This window comes from Rhinolophus sinicus, chromosome 14 (genome assembly GCF_057876585.1).
Source record: "Rhinolophus sinicus isolate RSI-liver-muscle chromosome 14, RSI-T2T, whole genome shotgun sequence".
NCBI lineage: Eukaryota > Metazoa > Chordata > Mammalia > Chiroptera > Rhinolophidae > Rhinolophus > Rhinolophus sinicus.
Genome location: NC_142514.1, coordinates 35,452,191 through 35,476,437, shown reverse-complemented (window position 1 = coordinate 35,476,437; position 24,247 = coordinate 35,452,191). Strand labels below are relative to the sequence as shown.

Below are 24,247 nucleotides of genomic sequence, written 5' to 3'. Positions count from 1 at the left end.
GTTCTTTAGTGGGACAATGCTGAGGCACATTCTATATGGTTCTTCAGAGGGTCTCCAGCGAGATTAGGCCCAGTAGTCAACTAAAGCAATCAGTTCAATAACACACATTTTTCTTGGCCTTTTTTCCCCCTTCCTTCTTTGACTCTCTCCATTTCACTTCTGATTTATGGACTTACCCCCCAAAGAAATTACCAGCAGCACCCAAGTCCCTGCCTCAGGCTCTGCTTCTGGGGAACCAAAATGAAGACACTACTTAACTATACAGAAACTTCTTCGGAGACAAAGTTTGGAGACAACACTTTTCCCTGTGTGGTTTGTGCTCTAGTCATACTGGACTTTTTGTAGTTTTACCACTGATTCACACACTCTGTGCCTTGGCTCATGGTACTCCCTCTGCCTGGCACACAGCTGATTACGCCCCCTGCCCCTCTCACTTAGAGTTTCATCTCTATGATCCTGTAGCACTTGGAATACCTCTTTCAAAGCCAGTGTCTCTTTTCCTTTTTCTGTGAGCCCTTTCAGGAGTAGGGGCTACCTAGCAAGATACTTGTTAAAAAATTAAGGGCTCAGTAAAACTGATAGGAATGTGCAGTAGTGAATTTAGAAATCATTTTTCATTCCACAAACATTTACTGAGCATTTACTCTGTAACAGCACTATGCTGTATTATGGAGTATACGAAGATGAAGAGACAGACCCCGGGCATCAGGGGAGCTCATGGTCAATAGAGGAAAAGAGAAGTAAATCATGCACTAAGTATTGTTAAGTGTCAGGACAGGGATACACAGGGGACTGTGGGGAGGATAGAGACGCTCAGGAAAGGGTAACCTTCTAGCTTGGACTTGGAAGTTAGTAGTGAATTTATCACGGAGAGGTGGGAAAGGGCATCCTCGGTATAAGGAGAAATACACCTGCAAAAGAGAAGCCATTTCTAAAGTTGGGGGTTAGTGCGGTTGTAGAGGAGCGAGGAGTCCGACCCGTTGGGCCTCTGCGTGTTTGGGGTGGGATGGGCACAGAATTACTGATTTTCAGGGCATTTCAGTTGAAGATAGCCAGCACTTGCACCAGGCCAGGCACACCGTGGGAAGAAGTGCTGGGAAATCCAGAAACCTGTCCCAAGCTCTCAAAGTTGAATACCAGCCACAGAAAAGTCAGCCCATCCAGTTCCATGGTCAGCACGACGACCCTCGTAGGTGGCAGAAGAAGGCCATCCCAGCAGACCTGGTCCTGGCGCCTCAGGGGCAGCTGAGCATGCTCAGTTGGCAGGACGCACTGGTCAGATAGCCGGGGAGCAGCGCCAGGGAGTTCCAGCCCCGCAGGCGCCAGGGCCCTGAGGGTGCCCGCGCGGAGGGGGCGGGGCCTCGGACGCACCTCCCTCCTATCCCTCCCCTCAGCCCCCGGGCCACGCGCCGGTAGCCAGCGCGCCGGCTGCCAGTTGCCCCGGCAACCGTCTCGCCGCGTCTTCCTGAGGGAGCTTCTGTCAGCCGGCAGAGCCCATCAGGCGTTCCCCACTGCCCAGCGATTTTCGCGTGGGCTCAGAGGCGGAGGGACAACAAAAAATGGCGGAGCGGATCCAAACGGCGCCGGAGGCAGGTCTGTGGGGGCGGTCGACCAGGGGAAGCCCTGAGGCTGCACGGCTGTCCTGGGCCTGAGGCGACAGGGGAGCTGAGCATGGCCCTGCTCCTGAGGAGTCGTCCCTGGGAGTTTGCGCGGTGGGGCTATGACCTCGGGGTCAGGGGTCAAGGGAGGTGCGTACCCCTCTGAGCAGCGGTCAGGGACCTCGGAATCCCGGTGGCCCAGGGGTGTATGGGGGAGTGCGCACACTCCTGAATGAACATGGGCCCCGAAAGGGCTAGGACTCCAGGGAAGACACAGGACTTCAGTCCTGAGGGCACCTGTGATGGGGGCCCATCTTCAGGGCAGGCTGTGTGACAGAGAGGGTGTACACAATCCTGTAGGAATGCGGGGGTGGGGGTGAGACTCCCTAAAAAGGCATAGTCTGGGGGAGAGGGGCTCGGATTCTGAGGAGGCAGGTGTGTGTAAGAGGAGTGTTACTTTAATATCAGGCAGTGCCATGGTAGGGGGATATACACCAAGTATTTGTGTTTTGAGGAAGTATAGTGCCTTAGTGTCACCTCTGGTCATAGAGAAAGTATACAAATCCTCACTTGTAAATGGTCCGTGACAGGACAAGAAGCTTAAGGGGACACTCAGAGCCTCAGTCCTTCTAAACCCTGCCAAGGGAGGCTAGAGCCTAGTGTGATGTATGTGGCATCAGTGATCTTGAAGGTCATTCAGAATCATGAGGAGGTGTATATGCACATATCTATGAGGGGAAGATAGTCTTTAAGGTGTAAGGAGAATGACAGGAAGGGAGACCCAGGATCCTATTCCTGAGGGGACCCTCTTGTGGGTATGGCTAGGCTTGGAGAGATAGTGAACTAAGGGTCTTAACAGGGCCATAGAAGATAGAAGAGAGCAAAGTTTCTTCTTTTTTCTAGTTTCACGTGTACAAAACAACATAGTTATGAGACATTTATATACCTCGCAAAGTGAGAGCAACGTTTTTTACAGTCCTGTGTATGTGGGAGGGAGTTTGTCCTTAAAGTTCTTCTGGGGAGTGAAGAACTGGAGCCTCAATACAAGTGATATCTGTGTGTATGTAGAAAGCAGTGGCTTTGGGGGTATATGTGGCATTGGTGACAGAAGTGGTATACATAATTTTGTATGTATGTCCTTATTAGGTATTTTGGTTGCAAGAGTGACCCACTTGAATTATCCAGTCCTTGGTGGTTGGGGGAGGGAGGTGATGGTTATGGTAAGACCATGCAGTGACTGGAACTGGAAACTGCATGAAGCCACCAAGAATGGTTCAAGAGACCATTCTCAAGACCTGCATGGTTTCTCTTTCTCTCATGGCATCTGTTTCTTCCAACAAGTATTTCCTCTACTCATTTCATAGTTTAAGCTCTCTCATACCTTGAACATGCTTATTCCTTTGTTTGTTCATCCACTCCACAAATATTTATTGAGTGCCAACTGTATGCCAGGAACCAAGTTAATCACTGGAAACTCTTTGCTTGTGATTCTCTTACCTTATTCTTTTTTTTCCCCCATAGACTTACTGACTTCAAATAAATTATTAAATCTACTTATTATTTTTATTGTTTATTGCCTATCTTCTTGCACTAGAATGTAATATCCATGAAGGCAAGGGTCTTTTTTTGTATTTACCAATCCCACATGTCTAAAACTGCACCTGGTATAGAGTAGGTTATTAATAAATATTGGTTAAATGAATAACTGAATGACCTGATATTGTCTAGAGGTTCAAGAAGCTTTCTCTGAGGAAGCGGTATTTTAACTAGTTATAATAGATTGTATAAATGAAGAAAAGAGCAAAGAGTGATTTAGGCAGACGGAAATCATGTGCAAAGACCCCAAGGTAGTAGGAAATATGATGTGCTGTGTTTAAGGAACTAAAATGAGACAAATGTGTCTGCATGTAGGGCAAAAGGAGGAGAAAAGAGGTAAGCTGAAGCAGATCTTGCAGGGCCTTACAGGCTATGGTAAACAGTTTGGTCAAAGATCCTAAGAATAATAGGAAGCGATTGAGGGCTTTTAAAGTAGGAGAATGACATGATTAGAAAAAAAAAATAACTCTGGCTACAGTGTGAGAGTACAGAAGATACAAAAGTGGGTATAGAGACTTGTTAGAAGGTAGCAGTGGAGATGGAGAGAATTGAGAAATATTTAAGAGCTAAAATTAATAGGATTCAGTTAAAGATGGGAATGAGGGAGAAAGAAGTATCAAGGCATGCTTCTAGTTTTCTAATTTTTGTAACTGGATACTTGGTGGTACCATTATGGAGATAGGGAGCATTGGAAGGGATCTTGGCTATGTTTGAGAGGGAAGAGCATGAGTTTGGTTTTGGACATAAGGAGTCTGCGGAGTCTTTGAGATATCCAAATAAGTGGAGAGATTGACAAGGCAGTTGAATTTGCAAGAAAAGGCTGAGCTGGCATAGAGATAATTACTGAAGTCATAAGTGTGGGATGCCTAGAGGGAGAGTAGAGTGTGGGGAGAAGAGGCCTGGGATGAAATGCTGAGTAGCTGCAATATTTCAGTGCCTTCCAAAGAGACTGAGAAATTACAACCAGAGAGACAAGAGGACTACCAAGAGAATGTTTCAAGATAAATGGAATACTCAACAGATTGAATGCTGCCAAGTGATGTAAAAAGATGACTGAAAAACTAGATTTAGGAATATATTTAGCATCGTTGGTAACCTTGAGAGAAAATTGATCAAGGTAGGAGCCAAATCATTTAACTTCTGAATCCCTATTAACTGGCTCAATCTTTGTCTCTTAATTCAGATTCCCGAGAGAGAGTCTGATTGACACACATCAGCTTTTCCCACTGGATCATGTCTTGGAACACAAGCCAGTGTAGGATTAACTGCCTTTGGATTAGGTGTCCAGCTATTGCTGTCTGGAGTCATCTGGTACAAAATATGTCCATCTAGTAATTTCTCATCTTAACAGCAATAGCTAACATTTATGGGGTGTTTATTATGTGCCACACATTGTACTAAGTGCTTTATATATCTTAATTTACTTCAGCATTCTAACTACTCTCTAAGGTATTGTGTCTACTTAATATGTGAGGAAATTTTGGAACAGAACTTAAGCAGCTTGCTCAAGACCTGTACATTAGTGTAAGATTGTAGTGTTTTAGTTATTTTAGCATTATCTAGATTTATTATTTGCCTTTCTGTTTGTATTGCAACATATTACATACTGAAGAAATAATAGCCCCGATGAAAATTCGTGCTCTATAGGAAATACTATTCTAATCTAAGCATACATTAACAATGGTGAAGTGGAAAGAACTGGGGCTTAGATCCTTGTTTAAATTTTGTTTGTGTAACTTACTAGATGTGGATGTTGGATTCAAATATTCTGATCTTCAGTTTCTTCATCTGTAAAACGAGGATGATATTTACAGGATAGTTGTGAATACTAGAGATAATATATATATGAAGAGCCCAATAAATGATATTTCTTTAGTTTCCCTGAAGCTTGAATATAAAATATATGTATTACATATACTTTACATATAAAAGCAAGGTTTAAACATACAGTAGTTAATATTAGACATTCTTTTAAAAAATTTTTCTTCATTGATATGATTAATTTGCTATCAGAAGAAAGGTGGACACCAAGTTTTGGAGCATGTAGAATTGTTATCTGAACTATGTTCATGGGACATGTCTTCTATGATGTAGATTGTGAGGAATTTCTTGAAGGAGTGAAGGGACATTTGTGACACTTCTTTTTTTTCCAAGCATGCAGATAACTCTGTAAGAAGGTGAGGTTGGCAAAAGGAAGTTCCTTCTTTTAAATATTGTACTTTAAAATCAGGATGTGAGTGTCAGAATTTTTCTTCCCTTCCAACAATTTTGACTATTAATAATAGGAAAGAAACCTTATAGTTAAGTAAATGTAAGAGTCTTAGCCTCAGGCTAGATGGCACCTTCTTCAGTTTCTCAGATTCCCCTCCTTCCTTTCCAACTATCATAAAAAAGCTTTTGTTTGAATTACCTGGTAAAATAATTTGTTTTCCTATATTGCCAAGTTTGTTACTTTTGTGGAGGCCCATATAGCCCAGAAAATTTAGACTGACGCAGTCTGTTAAAATGGCCTATGGGATTTATAGGTGATGTAATACAGAATTGTACACCTGAAATCTATGTAATTTTACTAACAATTGTCACCCCAATAAATTAAAAAAAAAAAAGGCCTATACCTTGATACAGGTAACTTCCTTTGTGAAATAAATGAGTCCTTAAAAAAAAGCAATTTTAATGTTATTTGAAATCATCTGTAGGCAGAATCTTGAAATTTTATAAAGCCTTAGTAATGAGAATAATGTTTTCTGTCTTTAGTTAGTAGTTGGGCAAAATAGCTAAGCCTTTTTGGCTTTAGTTTCCTTATTTGTGAATTAGGGATAGTAACACCTACTTTTCTGGTGAGAATTAGAGATAAGTTATGGAAACTGCACAATGTGACACCCCTAAAGAAATGATAGCTTAGTTGGTATATGCTCGGTATGCTTGTGTGTTTGTGTTTGTTGGTGTTTGTGTGCCTTTTCCTAAAGGCTTATTAGTAAAATCATCTTTTTTTTAATTAAAGTTTATTGGGGTGACCATTGTTAGTAAAGTTACATAGATTTTAGGTGTACAATTCTGTGTTACATCATCTATAAATCACATTTTGTGTTCACCACCCGGAGTTAGTTCTCCTGACATCACCATATATTTGATCCCCTTCACCCTCAACTACCACCCTTACCCTCTGGTAACCACTTACCCTCTGGTAACCACTAAACTGTTGTCTGTGTCTATGAGTTTTTGTTTCTCATTTGTTTGTCTTGTTATTTTGTTGTTTTTGGTTCATATACCACACATATCAGTGAAATCATATGGTTCTCTGCTTTTTCTGTCTGACTTATTTCGCTTAGCATTATACTCTCAAGATCCATCCATGTTGTCACAAATGTTCCTATATCACCTTTTCTTACTGCCGAATAGTATTCCATTGTGTATATATACCACAACTTCTTTATCCATTCATCTATCGAAGGGCATTTGGTTGTTTCCATGTCTTGGCCACCGTAAACAAAGCTGCAATGAACATTGGAGCACACGTGTCTTTATATCTAAATGTTTTCAGATTTTTTGGGTAGATACCCAGGAGAGGGATTGCTGGGTCATATGGCAATTCTATTTTTAATTTTTTGAGGAACCTCCACACTGCCTTCCATAACGGCTGCACCAGTCTCCATTCCCACCAACAGTGTATGAGGGTTCCTTTTTCTCCACAGTCTCTCCAACACTTGTTATTATTTGTCTTGTTGATGATAGCCATTCTGACTGGGGTGAGGTGATATCTCATTGTGGTTTTGATTTGCATTTCTCTAATGATTAGTGATGTTGAGCATTTTTTCATATGTCTATTTGCCATTTGTATGTCCTCTTTGGAGAAATGTCTCTTCAGGTCCTCTGCCCATTTTTCAATTGGGTTGTTTGTTTTCTGTTGTTGAGTTTCATGAGTTCCTTGTATATTTTGGACATTAGCCGTTTATCAGAGGCACTGTTAGCAAAAATCTTCTCCCATTCAGTTGGTTGCCTCTTTATTTTGTCGATGGTTTCTTTTGCTGTGCAGAAGCTTTTAAGTTTGATATAGTCCCATTCATTTATTTGAGCTTTTATTTCCCTTGCCTTTGGAGTCAAATTCATAAAATGCTCTTTGAACCCAAGGTCCATAAGTTTAGTACCTACGTTTTCCTTTTTTTTATTTTGTTGTTTTTTTGTATTTTTTAATTATTTAAATTACCTATGTTTTCCTCTATGCAGTTTGTTGTTTCAGGTCTTATGCTTAAGTCTTTGATCCATTTTGAATTAATTTTGGTACATGGTGACCGATAGCAATCCAGTTTCATTCTTTTGCACGTGGCTTTCCAATTTTGCCAGCACCATTTATTGAAGAGGCTGTCTTTTCTCCATTGTATGTTTTTTGCTTCTTTGTTAAAAATTATCTGTCCATATTTATGTGGTATTATTTCTGGGTTCTCAATTCTATTCCATTGGTCCATGTGTCTGTTTTTCTGCCAATACCATGCTGTTTGATTATTGTTGCCCTGTAATACAAGCTAAAGTCAGGGAGCGTGATACCTCCAGCATTGTTCTTTTTTCTTAAGATTGCTTTGGCTATTTGGGGTCTTTTGTGGTTCCAAACAAATCTGATGATTTTTTGTTCTATTTCTTTAAAAAATGCCATTGGGATTTTGATGGGGATTGCATTAAATCTGTATATTGCTTTGGGTAACATGGCCATTTTAACTATGTTGATTCTTCCAATCCACGAACACAGAATGCCTTTCCATTTCTTTGTGTCTTCAATTTCTTTTAAAAATGTCTTATTGTTTTCAGCACATAGGTCTCTCACATCCTTAGTTAAGTTTATTTCTAGGTATTTTATTCTTTTTGCTGCAATTGCAAAAGGAATTGTTTTTTGTGTTTCTTTTTCTGAGATTTCATTGTTAGTATATAGGAAGGGTATGGACTTTTGTACGTTGATTTTGTAGCCGGCAACTTTACTGTATTCGTTGATTGTTTCTGATAGCTTTTCTGGTGGAGTCTGTAGGGTTTTCTATATATAGCATCATGTCATCTGCAAAGAGTGACAATTTAACATCTTCATTCCCAATTTGGATGCCTTTTATTTCTTTCTCTTGCCTGATTACTCTGGCAAGGACTTCCAACACTATGTTGAAAAGCAGAGGTGATAGGGGACAGCCCTGTTGTGTTCCTGAACGCAGAGCAAAGGGCTTCAGTTTTTCACCATTAATTATGATATTAGCTGAGGGTTTGTCATATATAGCTTTTATTATGTTAAGGTATTTTCCTTCTATTCCTATTTTATTAAGTGTTTTAATCATAAATGGATGTTGTATCTTGTCAAATGCTTTTTCTGCATCTATTGATACAATCATAGGATTTTTGTCCTTTATTTTGTTTATGTCATGTATCACATTGATGGATTTGCGGAAGTTGTATCATCCTTGTGCCCCTGGGATGAACCCCACTTGGTCGTGATGAATAATCTTTTTAATGCATTCAATTTGCTAGAATTTTGTTTAGGATTTTTCATCTGTATTCATCAGAGATATTGGTCTGTAGTTTTCTTTTTTTGTGTTGTCCTTACCAGGTTTTGGTATCAGGGTAATGTTGGCTTCATAAAATGAGTTAGGGAGTACTGTCTCTTCTTCAATTTTTTGGAAAAATTTGAGCAGGATTGGTATTAGATCCTCTTTGAAGGTTTGGTTGAATTCACTCATGAAGCCATCTGGTCCCGGACTTTTGCTTTTGGGAAGGTTTTGGATGACTGATTTAATTTCGTTCCTGGTGATCGGTCTGTTTAGATTTTCCAGTTCTTCATGGTTCACCCTAGGAAGGCTATATGTTGCTAAGAACTTGTCCATTTCTTCTAGGTTATTGAATTTGGTGGCATATAGTCCTTCATAGTATTCTAGGATGATCCTTTGTATTTCTGTGGCATCTGCGATAACTTACCCTTTTTCATTTCTGATTTCGTTTATTAGTGTCTTCTCTCTTTTTGTCTTAGTGAGTCTAGCCAAGGGTTTGTCAATTTTGTTAATATTTTCAAAGAACCAGCTCTTTGTCACATTAATTTTTTCTATTGTCTTTTTGTTCTCTATTTCATTTAGTTCTGCTCTGATTTTTGTTATTTCCTTTCTTCTGTTGACTTTGGGTTTCATTTGTTCTTCTTTTTCTAATTCTTTAAGGTGTAACATGAGGTTATTTATTTGGGATTTTTCTTGTTTTTTGAGATAGGCATGTAATGATGTAAATTTCCCTCTTAAAGCTGCTTTTGCTGCATCCCAAAAATTTTGGTAGGATGTATTTTCATTCTCATTTGTTTCTATGTATCTTTTGATCTCTCCTCTAATTTCTTCTTTGACCCGGTCGTTCTTTAAGAGTATGTTGTTTAATCTCCAAGTATTTGTGGTTTTTCTTGCTTTCTTTTTGTAGTTGATATCCAGTTTCAAAGATTTGTGATCAGAGAATATGCTTGGTATGATTTCAATCTTCTTAAATTTGCTGAGGCTAATTTTATGTCCCAATATATGGTCTCTCCTTGAGAATGTTCCATGTACACTAGAAAAAATGTATAGTCTGATGTTTTAGGATGAAGTGCTCTATAAATGTCAATTATGTCCATTTCGTCTAATGTGTCGTTTAGGACTGCTATTTCATTATTTATTTTCCGTTTGGATGATCTATCCATAGCTGTCAATGATGTATTTAGGTCCCCTAGTATAATTGTGTTTTGGTCGTTTTCTCCCTTTAGTTCTGTTAGTAGTTGCTTGGTATATTTTGGTGCTCCCTGATTGGGGGCATAAATATTGATGACTGTTATGTCTTCTTGTTATATAGTCCCCTTTACCATTATGAAATGTCCATCTTTGTATCTTGTTACCTTTTTCACCCTGAAGTCTGTTTCATCTGATATCAGTATGGATATACCTGATTTTCTCTGGATACCATTTGCTTGGAGTGTCAATTTCACCCTTTCACTTTGAGTCTATGCTTGTCCTTGTAGCTCTGATGTGTCTCTTAGAGACAGCATATGGTTGGGTTTAGTTTTTTGACCCAATCTGCTACTCTGTGCCTTTTTATTGGTGAGTTCAGTCCATTTACATTTAGGGTGATTATTGATATGTGAGGATTTCCTATCATTCTGTCTTTAGCTTTTGTTAAGACTGTGTCTCCATTTTCTCTTTGCCTTTTTGTTTTTGTCTATTATTTCTGTGTGGTGGTAGTCTATGATGTTTCCCTCTGTTTCTTCTTTAATTACAGTATATATTTCAGTTCTGGATTTTTTTTTTTTTGAGTGGTTACCATTAAGTTTATGTAAAAGAAAGGTTGATATTTAGAGTATTCCATTTTTTTCAGCATGCCTACTTTCTCCATTCCCATGTTCCGGTTCAGGCCTTTACTCTCCCCCTTTTTATGTTTCGGTTGCCACAAATTGTCCCTGTTGATGGTGGTCAAATAACCTCCTTTAGTATTTCTTGTAGTGCAGGTCGTGTATTAGAAAATTCCCTCAGCTTCTGTATGTCTGGGAAGGTCTTTATTCCTCCTTCATATCTAAAGAATATCTTTTCTGGGTATATTATTCCTGGCTCATAATTTCTCTCTTTCGATTGTTTGAATATTTGGTTCCACTCCCTCCTGGCTTGTAGAGTTTCTGCTGAAAAATCTGATGATAATCTAATGGGCTTTCCTTTGTAGGTTACCGACTTCTTTTCCCTGGCTGCTTTGAGGATTCTTTCTTTGTCATTGATTTTTGACAGCTTCAATACATGTGCCTTGGAGAAGGCCTGTTGGAGTTGAGGTAATTAGATGTTCTATTTGCTTCTTGGATTCAAGGATCCAGTTCTTTCCACAAGTTTGGGAAGTTCTCATCGAGTATTTGTTTGAGTATACTCTCTGTTCCCTTCTCCTTTTCGTCCCCTTCTGGTATGCCCATTATTCTGGCCCAGAGCAATGGCGGCGACCACCACCACAGCCGGTCCTGCTTCCACAGCTCCTGTCGTTTTGCGGATTTAGTTGGGCTGCAAATCTGTGTCTGCGACCACAGTTCTCAGAACTGCAAATATTCTGTTGTTTTGATCTGACACTGCTACTGTTCCGCTTCTAGTTCTGGGCTTGTGGGAGCGGGGTGAGCTCTGGGAGGGTGGGGAGGGGGCAGCTAGTTTCAGTGCCTAAGGCTTCCATTCTCTGCTCGGCAGGGAGGGCTTAAACCACCATTTTCAGCCTTCTTCCCTCAGTCTTTGCTCCGAGATCTCTGCCATGAGTGTTGGGTTTAGCCGTGTTATATGGTGTCCCTTCAGCTGCGTGGGCCATAAACGAAGCCCTAGAAGTTCGTGTTCTTCCTTCTCCCACAGCTGCGTTAGTTACGGGATGCAGCGAGCTTGGAGCACTGAGCTAGGTCTGTGTCCTCCGCCCACGTGGCTCCATCTCCGCACTTCTCCCTTCCCTCCTCCCCTACTCATGCAATTTGCCCACCTTTAGGTGAATTCAGTAGTGAGTCTCTTCGTCTTGCCTGTCTGCTGTGCAGGGAATCCTTTGTGGAGTTATAGCTCTTCAATTTGTTGTAAATTCCAGGGGAGACCTCCAGAGGCCCAACTCACGCCGCCATTTTGATGATGTCACTCTCAAAATCATCTTTAAAAGAAGAGAAAACCCATGTCATGTCTACCATCCCTTATTTGGATGCAAACATATTTCAGAATTCAGATTTTTTTTTTTATTATGGATAGGAAATACATCATATGTATTGTCGATTATATACTACTCCAATATGGTATGGGGTGAATACCCTGTAATCACACATGTTAATATAAAGTTCACACTATTCGAATAAAAATTATAAATAGCTTCACATCAATTTAGGTTAAGTTTTGCTTTCAAGTTAGTTTTGGCTCCAAAGTTTTAAAAAAATATTACTGTTTTTAGAGATTTAGAGAATTTGGAATTGTGGAAAAGGGAATGTGGACTTACACAATTTTATTCCTCTTCAAATTATTTTTTGTTGTTTTATTTTTTCTGTAACATCAGCCCATAGCTTTATTAAAGATCCTAAAAGTATTGGGACAGAAACACCTTTCGTTTCCATGGCACTCATGTAGTTATTTCTTCTAAGGAAATCTAATAATGTCTGTATTTCTGAGCTCTGTGAATGTTGCATTTGGCTTCAGTTTCAGTATTTTGGCTCAGTGTCACTTTCAATGAAAGACACTAGAAAACTATATGCATTAAGAAAGTCAGAAAAATGCATACATAGTCTTAAGAAAGTCACAGCTTTGTCTTCAAGTCATTGGAATAGCACAGTGTTATGTGAGTTTCAGAATATTTTTATTAAAATTTCAGTAATGGAGTGTTAATTTCAGTGTTGATTTAAGGGAAAAAGTTTTCTTAGCTGATTTTGATTTGTCTGATTATAAAAAAGTATTGCAACTGTGAAAACTTGCAATAATATATTGATGGTGTTTACCATATGGGAATATGATAATTTTTACTTTTTACCATTGTCCTTTTTTTAATTACTTGGTTGTAATCTGTCTGGCAGGCCAGTAGAAGTCTCTGGTTCTCAAGTATTTCGGGGCTAAAGTGGATGTGCTGCGTATTATTTCCAACTACCTTGAGTATTATGAATATTTAGTGCCAAAGAGAAGAAACAGTCTAGGAATTAGAATTTAAAAAATACTTATGTATATGGAATTTCTAAAAATCAAGTTTGACTTTTAAATACTTCAGTTTAAGAAATGATAAATCAGGGCTTAAAATTCATATTTTATTCGTATTAGTTTTCTGCATCTGAGAAAACTGCTTCTGATGAAAAGTAAAGCAATCCTTGGATGCATCAGGGAATTACCACATTTCTTAATTCTGAATCTATCTTTCTCTTTGCCTTGCAAGTTTTAATTAGTCATTTTGAAAAATGTAAATAGTTATGTGGAATTTAAATAAAGAGACTTATTTCAAAGTGTTTAAGCTTTATTTGAATCACACTTATCCATTCTTACTTATTTTCAAGTTATTTTGTGTACATCTTTCCAAATTTTGCACATTTTCCCTTACAAGTTTATCAGGAAATTTTTTATCAGGCGCAAGACAATAGTGGGTAAGGTGAATGTCTAACTGGATTTGTGAGCCGAACCTCCCATTTCTCTCCACGTTGGCTTCTTTGAGTCTTGGGAATGTAACTTCAATTGTTATTTTTTAATTATAATAAGATTTAAAAATTTTAAATTTGGCTTCCATACTGAATGTAGGAACATAAGGAACTTGAGGCTCTTACCTTCCTGTAATGGATACCCTATTAATCAAAAGGTGGTAGCATTAAGGTGAAAGGCGTCTGGTGGTCTTTTCTGTCTCTTACCCACCACTCCTGCACAGTTAATTCCTTTGTGGACAACCTCTATGGTGATGAGTCAGAACTAGGACAGAGTAATGGGCTCAAATAAATATGACTGATGTAGGGGTAGTGTGTCTTTTCATACACTGGATATACTATAAGCTAAAGGTAAAACCATTTTTCTTTGGTCTGTTTGACTCACCTACTCAAACTGAAGCTTGTGATCATTCTTTCCAATTAATTTTACCAGAGACTAGTTTAGTAGAGCTTTGTTTTGGGATAAGAGAGAGGAGTAAATAACAACTGCTCACAAAGAACTTACCTTTAATAATTTATATACACAACAGGAACATTAGAGGTTGCAATGAATCAGATGAAGTCTTTCTTCTCTCATCTCAATGGCTGTCAACAAAATAAATTCTTGCTATTGGGAAATAGCTGAAATACACCTCTCTCCATTACATTAGCCATATTAAGTTTTTCTTAGACCAGTGGTTGCAAATTGGCAGCACAGGGTATGGATCAAGCTATCAGATATATTTTGTTGGGCTTATGAGGCATATAAACAAGAAATTAATTAAATTAGATTGATCGTCAATTGTTTAAACATAGGGAGATGTCACATAAAGGTATGAATTTCTGCCTTCTCTTGGAAATTCAGGAGACTTGTCAAAATTGTGCCTACATTGCTGGATGTGCACTATTGGCTGGACCTGAGTAGCTAGTGCCACGCTTAGAAGAGGGTAAAGGCTTTCTAGTATGACACAGTTACCACCACTCACTCTCTTTTCCTTAATTTTCTTGTTCTCAGTCTACTTCACTCATTTGGTGCTACCTACATAGCCCATAAAATTTGCACCCTGTTTTAGATCCTCATTATGTTTATACAGACACACACACACACACACACACACACATACACATAGTTACTTATATTATTATGAATATGTATATTTTCTTTCTGGTTGGCTAAGTTGATAAAAACCCACCAGAGAGGTAAGTTTATGTTCTCCTTTATTCCACCTTTAAAGAAGGCACTCTTCTATATTATAAGGTTTTATCTCAGGGTCATATAACCTTATAAGGTCAGCATATTTATAAAGCTAGTACAGTTGACCCTTGAACAAGATGGGGGACTAGGGGCACCCCCCTCCCCTGCACAGTAAAAAATCCACGTATAATTTTGACTCTATGTATTTATTGAAAGAAAATCCACTTATAAGTGGACCCATACAGTTTAATCCTGTGTTGTTCAAGGGCCAACTATACTTAGGTAGTTTTGGATATAAACTATATGTAAGTTATATTATTTGGCTAGTTCTTAATGCCATTTAAAATAACCTTTATATCATGGAAAATTTCAAACATATACAGAAATAGAAAGGATAGTATAAGAACTGTGTACCCATCATCCAAGCTCAACAATTACCAGCTCCACTTGTCTTTCTTACTCTCCTTCCCTAGGACTGTTTGGAAGCATATCAATGATACATAATTTACTCCATAAAATTTTCAATATACACTTCTAAAAGACACATACTGTTCATATATATATCACACTAACATACACATATACAATCATACCAAACATATATAATATACCAAATAATGATAATTCCTTAATATCAAATATCCAGTTAGTTTTTGTTTATTTCATCGTCATTCTTCTTTTCCCCTTGCAGTATTTTTGTTTGAAGAAACCTTATTGTTTTCCTGGATTTTGTCGACTGCTTTCCCATGGTATAGTTCAATACATTCTACTGCTTTCTATATTTCCTATAAATGATTGGGTTTGGGCTCCTTTTTTCCCCCAAGACTGTTTCAGAGAGGTTTTATGTATATCCTTTGAGGGGTATAGTATCTGTCTGTTTTTGTGATGTTAGCAGCCATTAAGCAATTATACATGATTGAAATTTGAATAGTAATATTCAAAACAAGAATAGAATGGAGTTACCAAAAAAGTGGTATAGCAGGACTCTAGGAATTTAGAAGAGGAAACATAATTTAGGACTAAACTGATCAGGGAAAATTTTATGGAAATAGTGATGCTTAAGATAGATCTTAAAAAATGGGAATGACTATGGTAAAAGGATATGACATATTAACCAGTTTAGGCTAAGTTATACAATGATAATAAATGAGTCAAAAATCCCAGGGGTTTACAACTACAAAGATTATTTATTGTTCCAGTACATGTCCACTGTGGGTCAGCTATAGATTTGTTCCATATCTTTATGTCAGGACCCAGGCTGATGGAGCAGCTTTTGTCTGGGATATTGCTGGTCTCATGCAAGAGGGAAAAAGACCATATTGGAACCAAGCAGTTGTTCTTATCAAAGTTTCTCCTTGGTGGCACATGTCACTTCTACTAACATTTCTGTTCAAGTCTTACAACCAGCCTGAAACTGACAGAGTGAGATGTGTAATCCTGCCATAGGGCAGGGCAGCAAGTATTTTAATGAATACCACACTATGATAAGAGCTATTGGGTGAGAAGGGAAAGGGTCTTCTGGATAGGAAGAGGCACAAATGCATGCGGTATATTAGGAGTAAGTAAACCCATTTTTCAGGAGTAGAATAGGTATAGGTAGAAGGTAGAATAGGTTTGGTTAGAAGGGTAAAGACTATCAAAGCTACAGAGGGGGGTAAAGTAGAGTTTGAATTCCAAATACATATTCAACTATCCTCCTCTTTCATTGAAGTCTAGACTTTGGAATGGAAAATTATAGATTAGTGATCCACATACGTAATTCTAAATTTGCTAGTAGCCACAATAAAATGTAAAAAAACAGGTGAAATTAATTTTAATGTATTTTATGTAACTTAATATATTCCACTCAACATGCTTTTATATTTGCCTTATTCATCATTGTATTCCTAGCACTCAGTGAAGAGTGACAGGGAATTCTATAGTAGTTCTTTGTCAGTAGGGACGGGGTGATTTGGCTTGGCCTCATGGCTTGGCCTCCCAAAGAGAAAGCATTGTTTTAAAAAAATTATTAATTTATTGGGGTGACATTGGTTAGTAAAATTATATAGGTTTCAAGTGTACATTTCTGTAATACATTATCTATATAGTGCAGTGTGTGTTCTCCACCCAGAGTCAGTTCTCCTTCCGTCACCATATGTTTGACCCCCTTTTCCCTCTTCTACCACCCCTCTCCCCACTTCTACCACCCCCCTCCCCCCTTACCCTCTGGTAACCATTAATCTATTGTCTGTGTCTATGAGTTTTTGTTTGTTTGTTTTTCTTATTTGTTTGTTGCCTTCAGTTTTATATCCCAAATATAAGTGAAGCCACATGGGTCTCCACTTTTTCTGTCTGACTTATTTTGTTTAGCGTGATAATCTCAAGATCCATCCATTTTGATGCAAATGGCGGTATTTCATCTTATGGCCAAGTAATATTCCATTGTATATATGTACCACATCTTCTTTATCCAGTAAATAGAACAAAAAAAAAATCATTGGATTTGTATGGAATCACAAGAGATCTTGAATAACCAAAGGAATCCTAAGAAAAAAGAACAAGGCTGGAGGTCTCACACTCTCTAACTTCAATTTATACTATAAAGTGATAATAATCAAAACAGCATGGTATTGGCAGAAAAACAGATGCACAGACCAGTGGAATAGAATTGAGAATCCAGAAACAAATCCACATATATATGGGCAGATAATTTTTGACAAAGGAGCCAAAAACATACAATGGAGAAAAGAAAGCCTCTTCAGTAAATGGTGCTGGGAGAATTGGAAAGCCATGTGCAAAAGAATGAAGTTAGGCTGCTATGTCACCATGTACCAAAATTAGCTCAAAATGGATCAAAGACCCAAACATAAGACCTGAAACAATAAATTGCATAGAAGAAAACATTGGTACTAAACTTATGTACCTTGGGTTCAGAGAGGATTTTATGAATTTGACCTCAAAGGCAAGGAAAGTAGAAGCAAAAATAAATTAATGGGTCTATATCAAACTAAAAAGCTTCAGCACAGCAAAAGAAACCATCAACAAAACAAAGAGGAAACCAACCGAATGGGAGAAGATACTTGAGAAAGCATTTTTGAATATGGATGGAATAGTAATGATCTATCTGTAAGCAAACATGGAACTGAGAATACTGTTCCTCCTCTCATCTTAGAGATCCTAGGTTAAGAAAAAATGAGCAGCCTCTTCTTAAGAGGACTGCAAGAGGAATAGTGCCATCTAGGGAGAGTCAGATTTTTAGAGTAATGAGGTAGTGGGGACATTTAATGAAGAGTATAGGAGCATTGAAGAGAATTTATATGAGTTGCCGTCCTAGAGATCACATTAGTGTTAGAAGGTAGGGTGACATGGGCAACTAGGCTGGGTGGCAGAGTGATTAGACAAAGGTAGAGACAGTGGAGAATTTATACCAAAGTTACTCTGAGAAAATCCTAAGGGAATCATAAAGCACCATAGGGATGAAGGTGGGTGCGTGTTGGAAGGTGGGCAGAAGGACCTTGGTTGGAGTGAGCTGTTCTTTGATTCCAAATTGATGGAAGGAGTTTAAGTGCTATTGTGAGCTAGTCTACCAGGTAAGCAGAGGCCTCTGGACAGGCTGGCTTTTTTTGTGGCCGTTGCTCTAAGAGGGATAAAGAATTAGATGAAGCTTGGAACTTGAGGATTTAAATAAGAAGGGTCCAGAAGAGGTGAGTACACTTCAGCGTAAGGATCTGTAGTTCTTGATGACTGGATGTGATGAAGAAAGAGAAGTTGCTTTATCAATATTTATATGTGCTGATTATTTATTGGGTACCTCTTATACATTTATTTAAGTCTTACAGAATCCTGCAAGGTAAGTGAGATGAATTTCTATTTTTTATAGATATGTAACCTTAAGTTCAGAAAGGGCATAATAACTTGCTGAAACTCACACAACTAGTAAGAAGTAGAAACAGGAGTAATCCACATCAGTTGGCTTTAGAGTCCTTTGCTGTGCCTTTTATATGGTAACTTTCCAGAGAGGAGAGAGAAAGGGGTAAAAACCATTGAGTTTTTAAACTTGGGGATTCACTGACATAAATGGAAGAATCAAAGAAGGAAATGGTTTTGTTGTGGAAAGGATAGATTATTTTAGACATGTTGAATTTGAGGTAATAATGGGATATCCACGTGGACACGATGAGTGAGGGTGCAATTAGAAATTTGAGACTTGACTCGGAAAGAGCCAGGAGAGTCGATAAAAGCAATGAAAGTATGTGTGGTTGCATATATAAATATAGATATATATTGTTTAATGAGTAAGTTGAATATAAAAATGAATCATTTATTTAAAGATTTTGAAAAAGTGGAGTATATACAATTTCTGAGTATTATAAAAATTGCAATATATTCATTTCTAGAATAGATTTTATGTCATATATGCAGATGTGAAAAATTATTTGTACAGATATCATTGGAAGAAATAACATACATATAAAATTATATATGTGTGTTTTTTAATATATACTAAAACTAACATCCTATAAGGGAAATTCATATTATATTGGCTCTAATAACATTGCATGAAGGCTTTTGGACTCAAAATATTAATAATTGATGATTTTAATATGCTACATAATATTCTGTCTTATGAATGAAAGGTTATTGCATGTAAATATTGCAGTCATATAGTAGTCTGCATTAGGTAGTGTACCAAATCTCCCTGGCTTCATTGGAGTTTTGCTTGTAGATTTTTTTTTCTTTTTTTTTTAAATTTATTAAATTTATTGGGGTGACAATTGTTAGTAAAATTACATAGATTTCAGGTGTACAGTTCTGTATTACATCATCTATAAATCCCATTGTGTGTTCATCACCCAGAGTCAGTTCTCCTTCCATCATCATATATTTGATCCCCCTTACCTTCATCTCCCACCCCAAACCCCCCAGCCCCCTTACCCTCTGGTAACCACTAAACTATTGTCTGTGTCTATGAGTTTCTGTTTCTCATTTGTTTGCCTTGTTCTTTTGTTGTTTTTGGTTTATATACCACATATCAGTGAAATCACATGGTTCTCTGCTTTTTCTGTCTGACTTATTTCGCTCAGCATTGCTTTGTTTATGGTGGCCAAGACATGGAAACAACCAAAATGTCCTTCGATAGATGAATGGATAAAGAAGTTGTAGTATATATACACAATGGAATACTATTCGGCGGTAAGAAAAGATGATATAGGAACATTTGTGACAACATGGATGGATCTTGAGAGTGTAATGCTTGTAGATTTTTAAACAAACATTTATTGAGAGCCTGCCTTGTGCTAAACATTTTTCACGTGTGCTTATTTCATTTAGTTTGCAAATGACCCCGTTAGATTAGAGAAGTTTTTTTTTTATCGTGAAGAAGACATAACTTGTTGTTTGTTGATTTGTTGATTATAGCCATTCTGACAGGTGTGAGGTGGTATCTCATTGTGGTTTTAATTTGCATTTCCCTGATGATTAGTCATGTTGAGCATCTTTTCATGTGTCTGTTGACTGTCTGTATGTCCTCCTTAGAGAAATGTCTATTCAGGTTCTCTATTTTTTAATCAGATTGTTTTTTTGGTGTTAAGTTGTATGAGTTCCTTATATATTTTATATATTAACACTGTATCAGTGTTAATACGGTGGTGAGTATCTTCTCCCATTCAGTAGGTTGTCTTTTCATTTTGTTGATGATTTCCTTTGTGGTGCAAAAACTGTTTAGTTTGATGTAATCCCATATGTTTATTTTTTCTTTTGTTTCCCTTTCCCGAGTAGATAGATTAAAAAAATATTGCTAAGAGCAGTATCAGAGTTCTGGGTATTTATCTGAAGAAATATCAAGACAGTAATTCAAAAAATATATGCACTTCTATGTATACTGCTGCATTATTTCCAATAGCGAAGATATGGGAACAACCTAAGTGTCCATCAATAACTGAATGGACAAAAAAGATGTGGTACATATATACAATGGACTATTACTCAACCATAAACAAGAATGAAATCTTGCCATTTGCGACAATGTGGATGGACCTAGAGGGTACTATGCTAAGCGAAATAAGGCAGGCAAAGAAAAACAAATACCATATGATTTCACTTATATATGGAATCTAAAAAACAGAATAAACAATAGATGATGTAATACAGAATTGTACACCTGAAATCTATGTAATTTCACTAACAATTGTCACCCCAATAAATTAAAATAAAATAAAATAAATAAATAGAAAACAGAATAAACAAATAAAACAGACTCACAGAGACAGAGAACAAATTGATGGTTGCCAGATTGGAGGGGTCTAGGGGGATGGGTGAAAAGATGAAACCGATTAAGAGTACCAATTGCCAGTTATAAAATTAGTGAAGGTGATGTAAAGTACAGCATAGGGAATAGAGTCAATAATATTGTAATAACTATGTATGGTGTCAGGTGGGTACTAGGTTTATTGGGGGGCTTACTTCGTATGGTGTATAAATGTCTAATTGCTATGTTGTATATCTGGAACTAGTATAAAACTGTATGTCAACTGTGAAAAATAAATTTAACAACAAAAAAGGAGAATTTCTGATATTTTTGTAAATGGTATAGCTACAGGCAGTTCATTGAGGTCACTTTTGGATTTGTTTGAGCAAGTCCTAAAGTTATGAGAAGATATCTGTCCTTTCTTTTGTATGTTGTGAGGAAAGGAAACAAGCTCCTGAGCTAGTAGAAATAAAAGTGCCTACTGAGCCTGTGCTGTAGACGATATTACTATTGGTATAGGACTAGGTGAAACTGTGAAAGCTACTTATCTCTGTAACATGCCTCTCCTGGGCTTGTTCCCTCTTTGTTCCTACTACCTAGACCATACTTCATTAGGGCTATCCCGTCAGAGCCTTTTCCTCCTGGGCAGGGCATCAAGCTGCAGCTCTCCCAAAGATCAGCCTTTTTAAAATTTAAACTGCACTTGTGTTGCCTCCTCTTCCTTCAAAGCTCTGTCGTTTGCTGTTTTTTGAGAAATTAACCCATTAGTTTATGTTGATGCACAATATCTATTACTGCTTTCAGTATACTTAGGAACGAGGCAGTGCATTTATACTAGACTTAGTTGAGAATTTCAGTGGGAGCAATTAAAAAAAAATACATCAACGTATTTCATTTTGCCAGAACACTCTATATTATTGACGGGAAAAGGTTCATTCTAGCGAGGCCCTGTCTCTACTGTGGCTCGGCAAAGCCCTGGGAAACACAGGAGAAATAAAATGCCCTAGCAGGAAATTGACAAAATGACCTTTTAGTTCTCTTATTTCCTCTTTCCCTCCAGAGTAATACAGTAAAGCTGCCTGTTGGTATTCTCAAGATAGTATGCTTGGAAAAGACTAGATAAATGGGTAGATAAAAACTTGATTTGAATTGCATCCTTGATTAAAGAATAATTAGAGAACAAGTTCAAGCTATTTTTATTCCCTCCGGGTTTTGTAGTTAGTTCTAAACTGTTTAAAAGAAGCTTCATATTGTTCAAAGATAGATGTATTTTCATATTTGCTCTTAATGTATTTATAAAATTGATGACATACTTTAGTTTTTTGCAAGGAAAAAAATTTTTTAATGAAAATTTATTGCAATGACAATGGTTAGTAAAATTACATAGGTTTCAAGCGTACAATTCTGTAATACATCATCTGTCTATATCACATTGTGTGTTCACCACCCAGATGACATACTGTTTTATGTAAGCTAAATATGCATATAGCAAAGGACTATAATTTCTTGCCTTTGAGTCTTCATATGTACTTTTCTTAAATAAATATCAAAAATTACTTCCTTGAAGTAAATGATTAAAAAGCCAAGTATAGCTCAGATTCATTATTAAACAGAAAAAAGGGGTTAATTATTTTGATTATATTTATGCATGCATTTTCCAGTCATTTGTGTAGTTAAGAGCATGAACTAGAATTAGATTGCCTGAGTTCAAATTCTGGCTAGTTACCTATGATTATTTTAACAATTAATTGGGTTAATATTTACAAAGTGCTTAGTACAGTATTAAGCATCTAGTATAAGTATTTGTTAAACAAATTAAAAAGATACATTGTAAGAAATCAGATGACCTTCAAGTTCTTAGTACCTGTATAGTATTTTAACAAGGTATAAACTCAATGGACATTTTTGGATTTGCAGTTATCTTACACATTATATGTGCTTGACATATTTTAGATGAATGACACCAAACACAAAAAAGCTCACCATTATTTTATTTGTTGTTACTTTGCTATCTTACATAGCTTCTCATATTTTCTAGAAGCATTGAAAAGTATATTTGATTTGTTTTCTGAATGCTGATAACAGATACCTTAACCTCATCTCTCTAAGGGCAATGTCAGCTTGACCATCTACTTGTTAAAAACTGCTGAATTGATTTGCCATTAGGAAGAACTGTTTTAGATAGTTCAGGTCTTGTTATCATAATGCTAATGTGAAAGTGTTAACAATATACCAAAGCTCTTTGGCAAAAAGGCTTCTTTCTTGGAAGGTGAAATTAATAATTTCAATACTCTTATGATTGAGACTGTTTTTCTGCATCTTCTTGATATTTTTGGATACAATTAGAGTTACTTTAATGATTCAGCATGGAGTATAAAGAAAGCACTGCAAAGTATTAAATAGTATAAATAAATTTATAAATCTTTTTTCCCCCTGGAGTACATAGATCATTTCCTTTAACAGCAGGGAAGTGTGTTCATAGAGGAATAAGTGACTAACCCATCAAATCTTCTGTAGACTTTGGGGGATAGATGATGTTAGGTAGACACTCCAGGCATCACACAAACATTTTCTTACAAAGAGATGAGAAAGAAAATATTATAATCTGGAATAACAGATAACTGGTGGTATGAGATACATTTAGAGTATTTCATAGATACTCATAGATAGCTGAATGTAAGTATCTTATTGTTTACTATGGGTATTGGTATCACATAAGTAAGTTAACTCATTAAGTTTGGTAAGAAATTTCTGGGACTTTGGAATTCAATAAAGAAGAAAATTAGCAAAATCACTGGTTTTAAAACAATATATTATTAAATAAAAATATGTGACAAATTGGTGCAAAATATTTCCAAAATGAACCTACTACACATGATATGGAAGTATCAAAACACTCATACACTGTTGGTGGGAGTATGAAGTGGTGCAATCACTTGGAAAACAGTTTGGTAGCATATGTGTAAGTTGGGCATGTGCACACCTGATGACGCACTGTTAGGTATATACCCTTTCCTCAAATGTGTATGTATGTGCATCAAAAGACATATTCAAGAATGTTGATAGCAGTATTGTTTGTAATCTCTGAAAATTGTAGCAACCCAGCTGTCCATCAACAGTAGAATGGTTGGATAAATTGTTGTATATTACTACAATGGAATACTCTATAGCAATGAGAATGAATGGACAACAGCAAGATATTGCTGAGTGAAAGAAATGGATACAAAATAATATATGTCACATGATTTCATTAGTATAAAGTCCAGGAATAGTAAAAACTACTAATAGTCTTAGAGGTCAGGACAGGACTTACCTTAGGGGAGGAGTAGGACCTAGTGATTGGGAAGGGGCAATATGATGACTTTGGGGTTCTGGAAATGACCTGTTTCTTGATGTGGGTAATTGTTATACAAGTGTGTTCATTGTGAAAATTCAGGGGTCTTCATACTTATGATTTGTGTACCTTTCTGGAATATCCTTAATAGATGAACAGTAGGATACAATTTAAAGGCATTAGAGTA

General features: G+C 37.2%; 1 protein-coding gene across 6 annotated transcripts in view; it reads left to right on the top strand.

Moving 5' to 3' along the window:
• The first annotated feature begins 1,273 nt into the window (after positions 1 to 1,273).
• AGBL4 (AGBL carboxypeptidase 4) overlaps positions 1,274 to 24,247 on the top strand; it is a 1,081,794-nt gene continuing 1,058,820 nt past the window's right edge. For 2 of the 6 annotated variants that reach the window (XM_088791130.1, XM_074334697.2), the window contains exon 1: positions 1,276 to 1,593. In XM_088791130.1, the coding sequence (XP_088647256.1) occupies positions 1,560 to 1,593 (34 nt within the window). In that variant the 5' untranslated portion in view covers positions 1,276 to 1,559. Of the gene's footprint in view, positions 1,594 to 24,247 lie in introns of all 6 variants that reach the window. The other 4 variants (XM_088791131.1, XM_088791128.1, XM_088791129.1 and 1 more) reach the window with 4 other exon arrangements.